The sequence below is a fragment of the Rattus rattus genome, chromosome 9 (genome assembly GCF_011064425.1).
Source record: "Rattus rattus isolate New Zealand chromosome 9, Rrattus_CSIRO_v1, whole genome shotgun sequence".
NCBI lineage: Eukaryota > Metazoa > Chordata > Mammalia > Rodentia > Muridae > Rattus > Rattus rattus.
Window position 1 is genome coordinate 18,800,699 of NC_046162.1, and position 18,902 is coordinate 18,819,600.

General features: G+C 51.4%; 1 protein-coding gene across 1 annotated transcript in view; it reads left to right on the forward strand.

Moving 5' to 3' along the window:
• Slit3 (slit guidance ligand 3) overlaps positions 1–18,902 on the forward strand; it is a 588,206-nt gene that overhangs the window by 504,733 nt on the left and 64,571 nt on the right. Inside the window, exons 16-20 of the mRNA XM_032913200.1 lie at positions 1,005–1,079; positions 4,950–5,093; positions 6,077–6,220; positions 8,037–8,200; positions 9,217–9,349. Coding sequence (XP_032769091.1) covers positions 1,005–1,079; positions 4,950–5,093; positions 6,077–6,220; positions 8,037–8,200; positions 9,217–9,349 — 660 coding nt within the window. The remainder of the gene's footprint in view (positions 1–1,004; positions 1,080–4,949; positions 5,094–6,076; positions 6,221–8,036; positions 8,201–9,216; positions 9,350–18,902) is intronic.

An 18,902-nucleotide genomic window follows, 5' to 3' on the forward strand; every position in this document is an offset into this window, starting at 1 on the left:
AATAAAAATTATTACTAGGCAAAAAAATACAACTAAGATGATTAAATGTACCTGAACCTCCTAATAGCCCCTAGAAAGGGACATTGATTTATTCCAAACCTGGCAAAGGCGTACGGGCAATTTGGCTGTAACATCCATCACCCCCATTGATCACTAGGGTTGATTCTACTGATGTGGCCAGCAAGGTGGGTGTCCCTGCCCTGCTTCACTGCTCCATGGGTATACCCTAAAAGTGGCACACTTGGCTACGGTGGATGAATTTCCCCAATGGAACCTCCAAACAAGCTCTCAGGGCATAAAATGGGATAAACTAAAACTTGAAGAGGATAAGGAATTGCCTGATACTTACCTCACCTCTCTGTCCCCTCCAGACCTCCCCCACCAGACCATTTCCCCACCATGTCAGGGGATAGGGGGATGGGGACATGGCGTCTCCCTCTACGCTTCAGAAGGTCTAGAAAGAGACACAACACAATATTCCTCCAGACTCCTGGCACAGAGTAAGCCCTGCATAAACTGTGCCAGACTTCTGGCTGTTATTGCTTTCTTTGGCTGCCCCGTCATTGGAGCCTCAGCAAGGCTCTGGGGACACAGGGACAAACCTTTAGCTGACAGAAGAGTCAGGCAAGAGCTGGGCACCTTGGGCTCAGGAGCCCTTGAGGAGTGTTTGGGCTACCATTGGCACCCCCATAAAATGGAGGCAGATACGTGGTCTTTGTGAGTTTAAATAGTAATGTGTGTCTGTGCACAGGATGTAAGAGGCCACTGCCCCATGAAGGAGGCATGGGAGGAAAGGGGCTTGGTCTCTTTTTGCCCCTTCCCATCCGCCTCTCCCGGCTGAGCCCCTCACCTCATACTGAAGTTCTTCAAGGTTCTCTTGAACTTTGCTGACTGAGAAGCTCAGGCAGAGCTCAACCAAGGCCATGAGGGGAAGACCCACAGTCCAGTAGAACAGGAGGTACCTTGCCTGACCTCAGCTAAGTATCTTCTGCCTTCCCATGTAGGCGACTGAACGACAATGACATCTCTGTGCTGGAGGCCACTGGGATCTTCAAGAAGTTGCCCAACCTGAGGAAAATGTGAGTCAAGCAGGTGACACAGTGGTCACCTCAACTTTCAGGGCCTTTGCCTTTCACTCCTGCCCCTGAGCTGCCTCCTATTTCCTGCTGTGCCCTGGACTGGAAGTCAGGGACACAGCACAGACCGAAGCGAAGCTTGGCTGTTATTGAGTTGTCAGACACAAGGAGATCCTATATCCCATGGCTCCTTGACTCCTGTCCTTGTCCCTATTACTTGCCCTACCCCCAGTCACATTGAGCATGCATCTCAGGAGATTGTAGGAGGGACTTGGAGCAACTGAGTTGGGATGTCCGGGACCCCGTGATATTTGGATGAGGTCTGCATGGGAGGGGGACATCAGAATGGAATCCCCAGCTGCTCCAGTAGATTTGATCTCAGAGCGCCCAGGTCTGAGTGGATCTGGGCTTAGGCAACGGACCCACACGCTGCTGTTACTGGCTTCTGTAGTGCATGGCTGCTTGTCCCAACCCTCTCTATCCCTTCTTGGAGTTTGGGCCAAGTCAAAAAGACAGCAAGAGGATATTGTCCCCTGTGATAGCCCTTGTCCTTGGCCAGGGTTTGCATTTTTGCCTCAGGGACATCAACTTTAGTCTTCCCTCACCCATCTGGTGCCAGCTTCGTGTTCTGCACTGGGCAAGTGAGGGAGCAATGACTAGGAGATACTCAGTGACCTCTCTAAGGCCACATATTGAATAAATGTCAAAACCGGCTCTCTCAGACTTGGGTCTACCTCAGTCACAAGAGTGGCTGGGCTTGTTTCCACCTCGACTTTCTGAGTGCCTCTGCAGAGGTGCCAGCATAGAGGGCCAGCCGATTCCCAGGGCACATTTTAACCAGCTTTCCTACCCCACATCTCCCAGCCTCACAGCAGTGTGTTTCTTCAACAAGGCAAATATGGCTGATCCTTACTTACCAATTCTATGTTTGCTAACTCATCCCTGTACCAGAACTCACACAACCCTGAAATCACAATTCCCCACGCCGTTTGAGTCATTTGCATACATATGGGAGTAGAAAACCTGCTCACCCCGACACGTGTCCCTTGACTGAGGCTGAACACAGCGGTGCTCTCTGCCTTGTGGGTTCAGCGCTCACACTGTAAAGCCGGTATCCACTCTGGCTTATCCAGAGGCTTTGCGCTTTGCGGTTTTGTGCTTTATGGTGCCAACTTTGGCCCCAGCACAGTACTGGCACACTGTCTAGGTACTCAAAGCCTGAGCCAGCGGCGCTGTGCCTCACGGAGGGCACACATGGGGTAGGGAAGCTTCTCCTGTCTGTTCAGGCGTGAGCCCAGCACTGCCGGCCATGAATGCGATGTTGATGAATTAATACTATAGTAAATACAGTGTCTCTGAACGGACGCCCTCACAGAACAAGCTCATTATCGATCAGTTGATGGAAATGCCATGACCACGGACTCACAGGAGCCTCATCTAGTTTCTCCAGGAGCGGTGATTCAGTGTGTGTTCTTTCAGTGTTCCTGGTGATATAGAATATAGCAACCATGGATCACAAGGACTGCCTGTAGCTCCTTACCTCCTGGTCATCATGCTTCTACCCATCAGGGCCCTGCAGACAAGGGAACATATGCCTGCTAGACCCTAGGCAGCTACTCTCTCAGTGGCAAGATCCATGCGTCCCCCTAACAACCATAGCCACTGACTTAGCCACAGGCCCCTGTGAGTAAATCTGGGCTTGGAGCAGGAGATGAGCTCTCTGAAGGAACCGCTGAGACCAGGGGACATGTAAGGCTGATTGAGGATTATGGCTGTTGCTGTGGCCCAGGTGCCCTTTGGTTTCAACCTATAGACCGATGTGGAGGTAAATCTGGACACGAGGAAGGTATTGAAGTGAGTCCAGCTACACAGGGACCTGTTTGTCAGGACCCCAGGAGTCTTTGTTTCCACAAAGAAAACACGCTCCCCCCACACACACACCTTTTATGGGGAAGTCACACAGATTCCGTTCCCACTTGTGCCAGGGATGTGAGCACAGAGAAATATTTCTGTAGACCAAGGGAAACGAGAACACAGGTGTGTGACAGGAGAGAGCCAGTCCCTGTCCCCAGCCACATGCCACAGACCTGAGCATCGCCAAATGCAGGCCCAGATCTCAAGCGCAGGAAAAGATGCTGCTCAGTTAGCCCTTACGTTTGCCAGAGAGGAGTGAAGGCCAGGGATGCTCCAGACTGGCTGAACAATCAGGTGTAGGGGGTTCAGGCGGGACTTGCAGGCTGGCCTGCATTCACCTGAGCTCACCAGTACTTATCAATACCAGCCAATCAGATAAGACCCCACAGGGCAAATTCAGCCCCAGGCCACCAGCTGTAACTGCTGTCACGTGTAGTGTTGTTGTGCCCTGAACCAGTCACTACCCTACTCCCGCACAGGATATCTGATAATATAGTGTTTGAAGCCAGTGGTGTGGTTGCCTCACACTTGGACCAGGTCCCTAAGGCTGCCTGGTCCTGAATCTACTGTTTCTGATTTGGGCTGTGGTGATTGGACCCTGTTGTATTTTCTGCACCTCTGCCCTTCCACTCTGGCAGCCCCACCCAGCTTTCCAAAGAGCATCACGGCTATGAATGGCACGACACTCGCCTATGTGCTTGAGGCCTCAAGTACCATCCCTAGCACGGAGAGATGGGGATTGGGGAGAGTGGGGAGGGCAAAAAGAGAAAACAGAGACTCGGTGTTCAAAGAGCTCTGACTCTCCTTGCAACTTCAGGCCAATTAGGATGCTTTGGGGAGTCAGCCATGGCCTGAAAAACAGCCAGGTCTAGCTGACGTCATGGGTACATGGTTGGATTTGTGGCCGGTTGCTGTGTTCTTAATAAGAATTGGTCAACCCCTTTCAACACTCAGAAGCTCTCATAGAAACCATAAAAATCTCACTTTCTGGTACCTCTGGGACTATCGAGTGCCCTGGCAGAAATGGCTCTACCGTCTCAGGCTGGCCCAGTAGAGTCGAGCAGAATAGCAGCTGCTTCTTTAGATGGACACGAGGTTCTGGCCACCTTTGTTCCCAAGGGGCCTACTTCTCATCACCATCAAGTCCCCTGCTTAGAGACCATAAGTTTGTAGTAGTCCCTTAGGGAGGGACAGGCTCATGGTCAGTGGGCAAGGCCTCCTCCTCCTAGCACTGTGCCAGAGCATACCAGCCATGGCCAGTTGTCCTTAGTTTCCAGAAGGGTTTACTTGGCTCTCTGGTATAGTCCTCCTGGGACCAGGCTCTGTCCCCACTGCAGGAGAGGCTGGCCAACCCTGTAACCCCAGGGAGTAGTGCCTAGGAGTGCCTGGCCTCCTCTACCTGGACTTACGTTCCTTGTAGGGAGTTTTATGGGTCTAGAAAACCTAGCTTCATAACCCAGCTCTTTGAGCTGTCTAAACCGGGGGACGTTGGTCAATCTTGGGAAGACAGTAGGAGCTGGCTGCCCGGCATTGCTTGAGGCTCTGATGGGGTTAGGTTAAAGCGGTCTGACTCTCATGTGGCCTCTCCTAGATAAGAAGTAGGCAACAGGTAGGAAGCATCCACCTGTAAGGGGCTTCTGCTGAGGGTGCCACAAGTGCCCCAGACGTGTTCGTCCCCGTTGAAGAGGCTACTTTATGTTTCTCTCTGGCTCTCTTTTGAGGACCACTGCACTCCTTTCGAGAGCCCCTGGTGAAGAAAAGTAAGAGTGACTCTTCCAGGCATTCAAAAAAATGATTGCACTGAGACCCCTTGAGTCCTGGGCTGTGTATTTCTCCACCTGCTGTGAGGAGTGACCTCATGTCTGTGAAGCTCAAAAGCTGAGAATCCAGTGTCAGGGAGCTGGGGGCTGAGCTCCCTCTATCTACCTGATCCTCCTGCTTCTACCCCCTTCCTTCTAGAAACTTAAGCAATAATAGGATCAAGGAGGTGCGGGAGGGTGCGTTCGATGGAGCGGCAGGCGTGCAGGAACTGATGCTGACGGGAAACCAGCTGGAGACCATGCACGGGCGCATGTTCCGGGGCCTCAGTGGCCTGAAGACACTGTGAGTACCCAGGCTTGGCTCAGGAGGCAGGGGGATGACAGACCGACCATGCAAGCCGTGGACAGGGATCACAGTCAGGCACCGTCCTGACGTATTGATGCCTTCCTCTATATAGCATCAGACTTTTCCATCTTTAATGCAAAGAAGCTGACATGCTAAGCCCCCCTGCATGCTCACACCTAATCGCACCCCACTCGGAGCCCTTCTAGTGCACGCATGTGCATATCCATTTCAAAAACATACTGAGAGGTACACACGGACACTGAGTTAACCATAACTAGTATACCCAGAGACGCGTGCTGTGCCCCCTGAACACATCTGAAGGCAAGCACACACACATGTAGTGACCCATACGTGGGACCTCTTCCTCCTGGAAGTACACATGCACACGCAACCACGCCATCGGCACAAGGGCACGTGGATAGCTAGGATTTATGTTTATGGTCTGTCTTGGTTACTCTTCTATTGCTGTGAGGAGACACCGTGACCAAGGCAACTTACAAAAGAAAGTATTTAACTGGGGCTTGCTTTACAGTTTCAGAGACTGAGTTCCTGACTGTCATGGGTGGATGTGTGGTGTCAGGCAGGTAGGCGTGGTGCTGGAACAGTAGCTGAGAGCTTACATCTGATCCACAAGTGTGAGGCGGAAAGAGATAGGCAGAGAGAGCCAACTGGAATGGTATCTCCAGTGACACACCTCCTCCCACAAGGCCACACCTCCCAATCCTTCCCAAACAGTTCCACCAGCTAGGGACCAAGCAGTCAACTCTATGAACTTATTGGGGTCATTCTCATTATAACCATCACACAGTGTGTGAAATACATTTGCATTTGTCCCAGTGAGGCCCTGGTCATCACCAGTCAAATCTGAGCAATGACCAGCCAAGCCAGGAAGTGACCGACCAAGCTAGGAGGTACACATGCACACACAATCTTTTGAGAGGCAAGAGCACCACCCATGACCCTCTCCCACGCTCTTCCAGGATGTTAAGGAGCAACCTGATCAGCTGCGTAAACAATGACACCTTCTCTGGCCTAAGCTCTGTGAGACTGCTGTCCCTCTATGACAATCGGATCACCACCATCAGCCCTGGAGCCTTCACCACGCTCGTCTCCCTGTCCACCATGTGAGTTCTCCCCTGCACACAGCCACTCCCTCTGGGCCCCTCTTGCAGAATTCTCTGACCTCCCAGCTTCCCGCTGACCGTGGCCAAGGTCACCTGCCCATCTGTCTATTTAATAGGCATTTGTCAGGCTCTCTCTAGTACCAGATACCATCTAAGCACTGAGGCTCACAGACCTGCCTCCCCCTCCCTGGGGCCGGCTGCATAGTGAATTGTCCCCACCATGAGAAAGGCCAGCCAGCACAAGCTTTGTGAGGAAGCAGTAGCGAAGACTAGTTTGTTGAAGAAAGGGAGAAATGTATTTGCTACAGTGGTTACGGCCATACGAAGGCCCCATGGTTGGTTGGAACGAGTAAATATGCAAAGCCCAGTAAGGCCACTGTACTGCATATGCAGGCATATGGGGTAAAACAGGACTGGAAAGGAGGCCAGGGTCAAACCGCGTAGCCACGGGGTCTGCTTTAGTTTCAAAGCACACCAAGAACACAGAAACTTTGCTGTAGACTCACGCTGTGGACGGCAGCGTATTTTAGAAGGTGACCCTGACTGCATCAGCGCTTGTCAGAGGCTCAGCTGGAGCCCAGCCTTCTAGACCCATAAAGGGAAAGGGAAAGGGGATCCCCAACATTAGGAAGCGGCGTCAGAGGACAGTGGTTATGATTGTAGGGCTGTTCCCCAGGTCCAGACGCTAGCATCCTCCCATCGGCCGTAGCAGCTCTGGCTTGTTTCTGCATCTGTGCATCGGTTCTCCCCCAGCACCTCCACAACTACTGCAGGCATCAGGCCTGCAGACCGTGTGTGTGAACTGCACAGCCAGGCCTAAGGACAGAGAGCCCCCAGCCTTTGGTCACTTTACAGTTGTTGCCGCCTTGGGCCTCAGGTGTCCTCAGCAAGTGCTTACCTGCCCCATTTGCTTTACCCCCAAAATGACAAAACAAGGTAGCAGTTGTAGCTGCTTCCCCACCCATTGTCTCCTTCCCACTTGGAACAGAAGTAGAGTTCTGGAGTGACTTGGGGACACACTCTAGTTTCTCCCAGCAATGTGCCTCTCTGCCCTGCCACCCAGCCCCGCTAACCTCACACTCCCCACCCTCGAACCTCCTGCCCGAGACCTTCATGCTGACATCTCCTAGATTCTTCAGCCTGAGAAACCCCCTCTCACCCCCTCTCCTCTCCCTCCTTTGCCCATGTGGTCTGTCCCTCCCCTACTCTACCCCTGCCTCAGTGGCATGATGGATGCGTGCCAAGCCTGGGGCTAACACTCAGAGCAACTGCTGCCACCATCATGCCATTCCCCATCCCATCTGTCCGTCACGCAGCTCTATGGACAGGACAAAGTACCTGTGGTGCACAGGCTGGCTTCTGGATATGCAGAGGCCAGCAGAGACGCCAGCCCCGGTCAGTGGGCAGCTGCTCCCAGGAGTAGAACTAGCCTTGGTACTGAAAACACTGAAAGAAAGTGAAAGACAAGAGTCAGACAAAGGAAAGGTCTCAGCCAGCCCCACAAACTGCAGGCATTTCCGGCGGGGGAAAGAGGGTGTGGACACTGCTGTGGAGTATAGGAAAGTCTCCTCAGGGGACTGGCCAGCTTTGCCCAAGTGAGGCTGGGTGGACAGAGGAGGCCAATGCTGGAGGTCCTAATACACCCGTCGCATGAGCTGTAGCTGCATCCCCTCCCCCTCCCAGGAAGGGATGCCAAGACTCATCACCTCCTAGAGAGAGCAAGCCTGGGCTACAGGAGTAGACCCTAGGCTTTGGGCTAGGGTCAGGGTGGACAATGACCACTCAGAGGCTCTCTCTCTCTCCCCCTCACCCTCAGAAACCTCTTGTCTAACCCTTTCAACTGCAACTGTCACATGGCCTGGCTCGGCCGGTGGCTGAGGAAACGCCGAATCGTAAGCGGGAACCCCAGATGTCAGAAGCCCTTTTTCCTCAAGGAGATTCCTATCCAAGATGTGGCCATCCAGGACTTCACCTGCGAAGGTAAGTGGGAGTGGACAGGGAAGGCAAGGCAGGATGCAGAGACCTCTGACTCCACTCCGCCCTCCTGGAACACAGGCTCTGAGGAGCTCTGCTCCAAAGGCCTCTGAGGGTCTCCTACCAGCCCCCATGGCTTGTTCCTCAGACTAAGAAGCAATGTCTCTTCCTGAAGCTGCTTTACTTTCCTCGGTTCTGTATCCGCACTGACTTCATTAAAACAAGATGTTCGTTCATTCAGGACTCCGTCCTCTGTATGAATGCCCCGGTTCACTTGCCTGCCCTGTCCACCATGAATTTGGGGCCACTTAGATGGGCTCCTCTGTACACAGTTTACACACCTGGGCGTGCAAGTCTTCCTGTCTGTGTTACGGTGAAAGTCAGAGGTTGTACTTAGGGGAAACAAACCTCAAGAAAATTCCTTTTGACTAAGGGATATGAACCCACAGATCTGAGGCTTTGTGTCCCAGAAGGCCCATTTGATTGCCTGAACTCAAGCTTGTATGGTTCTTTACTTGGTGGGTTTTTTGGGTTGCCTTAGAACAGATGGATTTGTTTGCAGATCAACTGAAGGACATTGTAATGAGGCCGGTGACATGCTCGACACCTATAGGAATGATATATAGTGACCGGTGGAGAGGAAAGGGTAGAAAGGGGAGGGGAAAGGCCAGGTTCTGCCTCTGTCTGGCCGCTCCTTTCAGAGCCATATTCCTCATATGATAGACAGGACCCCCCCACTCCCCATATATGGCCGTGGGTCTGGATTAGCAGCTTGACTGGTCTTCATTTCATCTGGAGTGCATTAAGCAGCAGTGTTCCCTCTCAAGCTCCCAGGAATGCATCCTTTGTCTCTGGCAGTGGAAGAAACCAGTAGCCACCTTTAGCCCTGGCTTGAGCTCACTGCTAGTGCTAGGTAGAGCTGGCCTTTGCTGGAAACAGTCTGGCCCAGTCTAGCTTTGCCTGGCTGCTCTCCCGGTAGGGCTCACCTTCCAGGATGCTCACCCTGTCTGGGTCCTCCACAGGCAATGAGGAGAACAGCTGTCAGCTGAGTCCACGCTGCCCCGAGCAGTGTACCTGTGTGGAGACAGTGGTGCGATGCAGCAACAGGGGTCTCCGCGCCCTCCCCAAGGGCATGCCAAAGGACGTGACTGAACTGTAAGTACCACCCCAGCCCCTGCAGCCTCACCAACAGGAGCTTTCCCGCTGTACCCTAGCATCTCAAGTAAGGGTGTGGGGACATGCCTGGCTTCCTTAGAACCCAACAGAGCTTGTCTCGGACAGTGGCTGGGAGCTTTGATTGGTGTTAGGAGGCCGGGGTTATTAAAGGAGAAGAAGGAGGAACTCCAAACCATCTCCACCCGGTAAGAGAGTCAGGCCTGACTCTGCTCTCCCTACAGACACCCCAAAGTACAAGAGGACTGCCACATTTCTTGCACTGTCCAAAAGCCCGTGCTGGATCCTGCCCTTCTAGATCCTACGAGGCCTCTGTGTGACCCTTGCAATAGCACGGGGTATTGTGAGAGCATCTTTTGATGCGTTTTGGAGAACATGATTTTATAATCTGATTCCATTGCTCTTTCAAGCAACCCCGTCAAGCAGGTGATTTGTCAGCACTAAGTCGCACCGGTGTCTAGAACATCTTCCTGCCCAGGCTCCCCATAGTCGCTCCCCAGAAGCTCCAAGTTAAATGAAATAGATGTCACCTTTGGAGGGCTCACGGTACTGGATGTAGCACCCTGCCTGGCTCAGGAATAGATAGGCCTAGCTCTCTGTCAGCCGTGGGTGCTCGCCGCCTGGTACAGAAGAACCTCCTAGACTCGCACTGCCAGCCCGTGCTCTGTCACGCTGCCCTCTCCCGTGCCATCGCTCTCTAGCTCACCACATGGGGATGAGGTGCCTCCTATGTCAGGCTCGCTGCCAACATGGAGAGATGACCCTTAGTGAAACAAGGTGGGCCCAACACTCATGAGGCTCGGGGTGTCTCTGGGGAAAGAAGACGTTTGTTCTGCCATCTCTCAGGCTCATACGGCTTCATGAAAGGTGTGAGATGAGGATGAGAAAGAGAGGCTTACTTGGGTGTGATCGGTACCAGGTTCTGCCTCCCCTCTCTGGGGCGTCCAGAAACCACCAGTACCAGATTGGAGAAGACAGGGCAAAGTCCAGAATGGACGGGGTTCTCAGTCTGCCTCTCCCTCCGGGGCATCAGACACCACTAGACCAGAGGTGGGAAGCTGTCACTATCAGGATCCTGGTCTCTTTGGGAGCCAGGTTGGGGGCACAGGTAAGAGGAAAAAGGCCTTCTCTGAGAGTCTCAACGTTACAGTGTTACAGCTCTTTTAAGCTAAGGCCTTTTCCTCTTCACTGATCATTAATGAAGCAGCTCTCTAAGACGATCTTAGTTTGTTTTACTGGGGATGGCTTGGAATACATACACTCAACTGGGGATGAGCCAAAGGTTATATCATTTTGGGGGAGGGCATGAGACTATCCAGGGAGGGAGAAGGTCATTGGCTGAAGCCTAAGGCTACTGAGATGCCTCATTTGCATGCAGAAGAATTCCAGGTACTGGGTTATGTGACTGACTGACTGTGACCACCTTGTTGGGGACCTCCCTCCTGGTTACTCTCTTCAGAGGAGGCACAGAAACAAGGAGAGAGTTAGTCCTACTCCTGCCTATCTCGGGATGAGATTCTAATCTCAGTCTTTGAGATTTCCAGGATTTGGATATGCTCAACCTTACCTGGTCCGTGCTAATGCCTCTGGCAGCATGGCCCACATGTCCTACAGTACTGAAGGGCCAAGCAGGAGCAGGTCCCTAATGGGCCTGAAGGAGTGGAATAGGCAGAAGCAGCTACACAGGTGGAGACCCTGCTATGGAAACTGAAGAACCAGATGAGGAACTGACAGTAGGTCAGGGTGTCCCAGCGGCAAGACTCACCCTGCCACTCACACCCACACTGTCACACTTGTATGTCAGAGCTCCCTCCTAGACCCTCGGCCCACTCCCTCTGCTGGGGCCCCCTGGGTATGAATCCTCAGACATAAGTAACAGAATGTGACATGACCCAGATTCCCCCCCAGGGAATCTCCATCACATCCCAGGCCAGTATCTCCTAGCTGGGCTGTGAGCATGCCAGCCTCTTAGAATGCAAGCGGGTCTTAGGTGACACTGTCACTTCTGACATTCCTGATTCTCAGAGAGGTTGTCATGGGGACGAACAGCCCCAGGGAAGGAAAGGAGGTCTGACAGTCACTAAAAGTTCCTGTCAGCATGAATATGGACCGAAATGGAGCCCCTGGAAGTCTGGGTGAGCGTGTGGTCGTCAGTTTCCAGGCATAGACGCTGCAGGAACTGGCTGTGGGTGCCACAAGCAACATGTCAGAATGCAGGGATGCCGCGAAGACAGCTCGTGAGTGCTTTGCTCTAAGGTTCAGGACACAGAGACCGAAATAGCGAAAATAATTGGGGCCCTGTGCCTTTACAGAACCTCTGATTCTCTTCAGTGGAAGAGATGATGTCTTTCCCAGCCAAGCCTGGCTTCTGGTGCACTCCAAGGAGCTCAATTCTGGCACTGAACCGTCTAGACCACAGTGGAGGACGGGGGAGGAGGGGGAAGGAGTGTTTAAGAGCGTGAGAGCCAGGAGGCCTGGCACACTGTGCTCTGGGGCCACCTGGGAAGTTTTTTATGCTTTTTCAGGACTCTAAGAACATGTGCTTGTCAGAGATACTATTCATGTTTGACAGGGCACACTGGAAACTAACACAGCCCATTTTGAAATACCTATTTCTTACTTTACCTAAAAATAATTCTCTACCCACCACGTATTTATGTAAGAAGTGAGGTTTTATTTGGTTGTTTTTTTTTTTTTGTCTTGTTTTGTTTTTGCAAATCTTTAATGTCTGGTGCCATGGCAACTCTAGTTTCTGTCCTGCACCCCATGTGTTGTGGTAGTTTTCAGGGTGAAGTTAAAGGAGAAAGGCCAGCTTCATATCGACATGTGGTTGGAACAGGAGGGAGCATTTCAGGGTCCCTTCCAATACTGGCAGACCATTAGTCACACACAGGCAGTGGGATCTTCTGAAAGGTAGCTGTCATGGGAACCTGCATTCGTATTTGTGGACTTGCCTCTCCTCTCCTAATCCACATTGGTGTGCCTTGGACTTTGAGTAGTACTGTCCCCCGGCTGGGATCTATAACGTCACCCAGTGGGTCCTTAGAACAGCTCGGTGAATTATGCCGGTCTTCCAGGTGGTGATGCCATCCATTCTCCAGTAGATAAAACCCTATGTCACTGACCTGACCACCTGTCCGTTCCCCATCAGGAAAATCTTCAATGAGAGGGAACTATCGAGCCCAGTTTAAGTTCTCAAAAATATTAATACTCATGTGAAAGCTCCAATTCTATTGCTGGCAGCAAACACCATCTGGGCTTCACCCTGTGTCCACTGCTTTTCTTCACTGTCAGAAATCGTCTGGTAAATCCCCCTGTCTGAGGAAACTCTGTCAGTCATTCCTTTAAGTAGCAACAGTGTTTCATGGGGGAATTCCAAAGCAGCAAGTTCAAGGAGCGAGGCAGTAGGGTTTCACTGAGCATGTCACAGACTGCAGAAATGCGGTGTGTGCACTTTGTTACACTGTTGCTAAAGAATGAGTGCTCAGGGGTCCAGCATTGATACTGTTGATAGCTTTCACTGCCTTGTGGAGGGCAAGTCTTAAGTGCCGCCTGCTTTGTTATTTTATGTGCAAATGCACACATAAAGGCTAGCCCAGTTACTTAGGCCCAGAGCTCTGCCTTAAATGCCCCACACCATTGTCCTCTGTTGGTTTCATGCTACCAGGGCAAACGTGAGCTGAGTACAAAAGGGAGAATGTTGGCCATTTGCTTTAAGATTCTATTTTAGGGGTTGGGGATTTGGCTAGTGGTAGAGTGCTTACTAGTGCTGTGGCCCTGTGTGTCCCCAGTGAAAAAAAAGATTCTATTTTGTGTGTGTGTGTGTGTGTGTGTGTGTGTGTGTGGGTGGTTTGAGGTGCATGTGCATGCAGGCACTCACAAAGATTGTGACAAGAGGAGGATGTCAGATGCCCTGGAGCTGACAGGCAGCTCAAAGCCACTCAGTGTGAGTGCTGGGAACCAACCTTGGGTCCTCTACAAGAGTAGCATGCTCTCATAACCACTAAGCCATCTCTCCTGCACTGAAAACAAACAGAAACACTCTGAATAGAAAGAATACTGCCTTAGTTAGGGTTTCTACTGCTGCAGTGAAACACCATGACCAGAAGAAGTTGAGGGGGGAAAAGGGTTTATTTGACTTACAGTTCCACATCACTGTTTATCATTGAAAGAAGTTGGGGCAAGACCTCAAATAGGGCAGGAACCTGGTGACAGAAGCTGACACAGAGGCAACGAATGGGTGCTGTTTAACGACTTGCAACTTGTGGCTTGTTCAGTCTGCTTTCTTATAGAACCCAGGACCACAGCCCAGGGATGGCACCACCCACAACAGGCTGCAGCCTCTCCTGCCCTTCACACCTCCACCCCATGCCAGTCACTAAGAAAATGCCTTACAGACTTGCCTACAACCTAATCTTTTTTTTATTATTATTATTAACTTGAGTATTTCTTATATACATTTCAAGTGTTATTCCCTTTCCCGGTTTCCGGGCAAACATCCCCCTAACCCCTCCCCCTCCCCTTCTTTATGGGTGTTCCCCTCCCCACCCTCCCCCCATTGCCGCCCTCCCCCCAACAGTCTAGTTCACTGGGGATTCAGTCTTAGCAGGACCCAGGGCTTCCCCTTCCACTGGTGCTCTTACTAGGATATTCATTGCTACCTACGAGGTCAGAGTCCAGGGTCAGTCCATGTATAGTCTTTAGGTAGTGGCTTAGTCCCTGGAAGCTCTGGTTGCTTGGCATTGTTGTACATATGGGGTCTCGAGCCCCTTCAAGCTCTTCCAGTTCTTTCTCTGATTCCTTCAACGGGGTCCTATTCTCAGTTCAGTGGTTTGCTGCTGGCATTCGCCTCTGTGTTTGCTGGATTCTGGCTGTGTCTCTCAGGAGTGACCTACAACCTAATCTTATGGAGGCATTCTCTTACGTGAGGCTCCCTCCTGTCTGTTGATTTCGGTTGTGTCAAGTTGACATCAAACTATCCAGTATACCTTGATACAGAGCGAGTCAGAGGGTATCCCAAGCTGACTGCAGGGTTCACCCCAGCTTTGGAGAGGGGCTACCGCTGAGCACTGTAGCACTGAAGAGTCCTAATGTGGACCTGGCCCAGAGAGACCTCTGCAGGTAATATTAGGTGAGGACAATTGCCAGTGCTCTCAGGAGGCTGAGACTGAGGAGAATTAATCCTTGGCTCTACTCAATACTGGGTGAGCACTGCCTAGCAAGAGGTGAGGACCGAGAAGAGAGCAGGATTCTCCTTTGCTTGTTCACGCATTCACTCAGGAGACGCTGCCATCGGACTTGGAGTAGAACAATCAGGGTCACAGTCTTATTTCTGCCCTTGGACACTTAGAACAGAGAGAACTCAGTGTGAAAACCAACCGATGGCCAAGTCACCTTTCCCAGGAACATTCTGGAAGAAAGCCCATGCCTGGAGAAGACCCTCCTGGGTCTTCAAGCACCTGGATCCCTAGGGAGCAGGTAGCCTGAGCAAGAAGGTGCATGTGTAGGGTGCTTGAGAGGGTCATGTGTAGGCAGAGGCCAGAGGAAGGTGGACTCTCCACACGTAGGGACATACAGGAGCCAAACAGGCACTGTAATCAGCAGCACGGTTTGATGCCACTCTCTTCACAGGAAAGCAGACTGGAAGCAAAAGAGGAAGTGAAATCTCTTTTGACATATATATATGTATGTATATATATATATCTCCATCCCCCAAGTATTATACATATATATACATACATACATACATACATACATACACACACACACATATATACACATATATATATAAAACTGTGGGTATAATACATACATATATATGAATATATATGTATTTGAATATATTTTCAAAAATTGTTCGGCACTAGTGTGCTGGGACACTACTCTAAAATCCATCCATCAGGACCCTCATAATTCTTCATTTATCATAAGCTCCATTTTATAGCATTGTAAATACAAGCTCAGAGAGGTGAAGTGCCTTGCCTGAGGTTACACAGCTATTAAATAACCAGAGTAACAGCTGAGCTGCCCCCACTTCACCCAGGCCTCTGGTGGAAAGCCCGGCCTGGAGTAGGTCTCCTGGAAGGTAGCTGTCCTCTCCACCCCGCCATTCAGCAGGTCCTGGAATTCTTTGTGAGAGCCCATCTGCTCTGCCAAGCTTGAAATGGGGGCAGAAAGCTGGGAGTGTTCTGTGCAGAGATCGGTGTGGATTTTCATGCAAGGCAGGTGAGTTCTCAGGAGTGAGGGCTGAAAGAGTGCATTTAAATTCAGGTCAAGGCCAAGGTTGACCTGCTGGAAAAGCTGCAGCAGTTCTGAGGCCGGGGGGCAGAGGGCAAGCTTCTGAATGGTCCCTCCGGACCCCACTGCAGCTCTAGGCAGCTTTAGAGCTGAGCGTGTTCACCAAGGGCTTCCCACAAAGACGGCATCCCTCGCCAGTGCATCTGCATTTCTGAGGCAGAGCCTTTTGATTCTGTGTCTTCCAAGTCATGATGCCAGGGCACAGGGACACCCTGTACCGAAAGCAGTCCCCGCTTGCTCGGTCGTGCCAGGCACAGCTCCCTTGGGAGAGTTCCGGGATTCTTACAGCCCAGGTGATCTTTCCTGAGTCTAGCTGTTGCCAGGCAGTGTGTGGGAAGCCTGCGGTGAGGGTGCTGACACGACTCCACAGACAGACTCACACCGAAGATGCCACCGGGGACTGAAACACGATGCAATGCCCAGAGTCCTGGAGACTCGTGATGTCACCTGTGGGTGGGGGAGCTGAAATGTGGGAGGCAGACTGGAGCTAAGGACTTGAGGACTCAGGTCAGGGAAGGAAACTAGACAAGGAGGCAGAGGCAGGACCAGTGCAGGCCAAGACCTGGCCCCCCTCTCTTTGGTCATTCGGGGAAAGACAGGGCCAGTGTAGTTGCAACCTGCGGTCACCAGAAGGTCAGATATGAGACCTAGAGAGGGATGTGAGGCCCTTGTAGTTTCCTGTCTGGACTTGGCTAGGTTGCGGTACCAATTATCACAGTGAAATAAATAACTTGGTGTAGATGTTTCTGTGAATGTATTTTATAGGTACCGTTAGCAGCCAGGAGAGATTGCAAGCGATGGAGAGTATGGCAGCAGACAGGGGACAAAAAGCAGGTGGTTCACTTTGCAGAGTGAGACAGAAAGCCTTTCTAACGAGCAAGCACTGGGCCACCCAGTTCCTTCACCCCTGCTAAATGCAAAGACTGACGCAGAGGCAACATCCAGAGCCCATCATGGAGACTGTCTGAGAAACTCAGTGGTCCCTCTCCTTTCTCTGGGTTAAACAGCTCAGTTTACCCTTGGTTACCATGGTTAGCCTGGGTGACTCCAGCTTCTGTGAAATGTGGCAGAGCCCTCTGTGGTTTCACGTGTGCTGCCGAGGGTTTTCCAGGTTCACCTGTGTACACAGAGGTCGTGCGAATAGATGGTAATGGGGAGCCTGGAGTGTGGGGTGAGGCACTTGGCTCAGGAGAGCAGATTGAACATGAAGCAGAGTCCTCCAGCCACTCTGCGTTCCCCAGCACCTTCCCTCCAAACCAGCTTTGGGTCTCTTCAGGAGCATGCCCCTTCTTTCCTGGCTACCTCGTTCACCAGCATAGACAGTGCCTAGCACATAGGAGCTGCTAAATAAATACTTATGCACACATGAATGAGTGAACGAGTGAATGCCCGATTCCTTGGCCTGAGGCCACAACCTAAGTGTGTACACAGCTGAATTTTAGCCCCTGAATAAAGCTTCCTGAAGGCAGAAATGGGATTTGGTGGTAGTGATGGTGTGTGTGTGTGTGTGTGTGTGTGTGTGTGTGTGTGTGTGTGTGTGTGTGTGTGTGTGTGTGTAGCCGAGGACAGCTCAGCATTTAACAGACTCACAAGAAAGGACCACATGAGGACACTACCCTGTATGCCATGGCAGCTTGAGGCTCTCTGAGTCCTGCCCAGAGCTCTGTGCTATGAGCCCCCACTTGGGGCTGGCCTCAGGAGAATTGCCAGGTCTCAAGGGAAGATAATATACATTCCAACTTGTCTGCCATTGCCAGGGTTGCCCATGTTCTCTCTTAACCCTTTCCTGCCTAATTTGGTCACTTTGTGGTAGGTCTTGGATACCCCAGCTGCAGGTTCGCAGCTCATATCCCAATTCAGGTCTGTTAGCGGATTAGAAATGCAGATTTTTCTAGTCCTACCCCAGACTTTCCGGATCAGAACCAGCTTCAAGTGACCCCAGGCCATTTACTTGTCTGTTAAAGCTTGAGAAATGCTGAGCTAGCAGAACAGAGACCTCACAGAAGTAAAGGCTGGCCCCAGGCAGACAGGTGCCAGTGACAGGATACTCACTGTAAATGCTGTGTGGAAGGAAACTAACCCCAAGCAATGATCTTGACAGTTAGCGCAACAAATCTTCCCTGTGTCCTGAGCAGCAGGAAGCCTAGGGGAAAGGACTTGGGGCTGGAGTTAGTGAACTCGCCGGTGGCCCTGCTGAGGGCAGGCACGGTGCTGTCTTTTTAACTCAAGACTATGTGGTTACACTGAGGCTGCTCTCCTCTGTGAAACTTGAGTCTGCAGAATTTGCCTCATCCTAGCTGTGCAAGTCTCTGCAGGAGCCTGTGGTCTGGGCATGACACTGTTCATCCAAGAACTCCTCTCTGTGAGGGACCCACATTCTGTGGCTTGGCCCCTACTGTCATGTGTCCCCTGTGACACAGACATGGCCCCTCTTTCCTTATTTTCAAATAAGATATCAGAGATCCTCGGTGTTGAATTGCAGTTTTTTTTAAGATTTATTATATTTATATGAGTACACTGACACCCTAGAAGAGGGCATCAGATCCCATTACAGATGGTCGTGAGCCACCATGTGGTTGCTGGGAATTGAACTCAGGACCTCTGGAAGTGCAGTCAGTGCTCTTAACCCCTGAGCCATCTCTCCAGCCCTGCAGTTCTTTTTTTTTTTTTTCCAAATGTTTTGTCCTATATTAATTATGCACAGCAATGGCTTCCATTTCATTTTGACCTTTTCATGCATAGTACAGTCTGATCATATTCTCACACACCCTTAGCCTCCCTTGTCCCCCTTCCACACCACTGGCTTCTTCCCTCTTTCTGACTAACTCCACACTACCTTTCATCCCCTGTATTTATGGCCCAGTGCATTTCGTTAGGATTGCTCGCAGGAGCGTGGCCAGTCTTGTTTACAGTGCACGCTGACCTGACCAGTGGAGGTATAGCATGCACTGGCATGGCCGAGGAAGACCTTTCCCCTCAGTAGCCTGCATAGCACCTTGCGGACCAGGGAAGGTTAGCCAACAGGGAGGGAGGGAGTTTCCAGGGCAGCTCCTGCTCCATTTCTCTGTGTCCTGCAAACAGGATGTGTAGCTTCTTCAGAAATAGGGACTTACCATTCAATTCTGGTAGGCAGTGAACAGCGGTGATATTTGTGCCTAGTGTCCAACAGGCCTTAGGGACCTCCTTGCAAAACAGCTCTTACAGCAGTGTCTTATATAAGGCACTGGGATTTTTCATT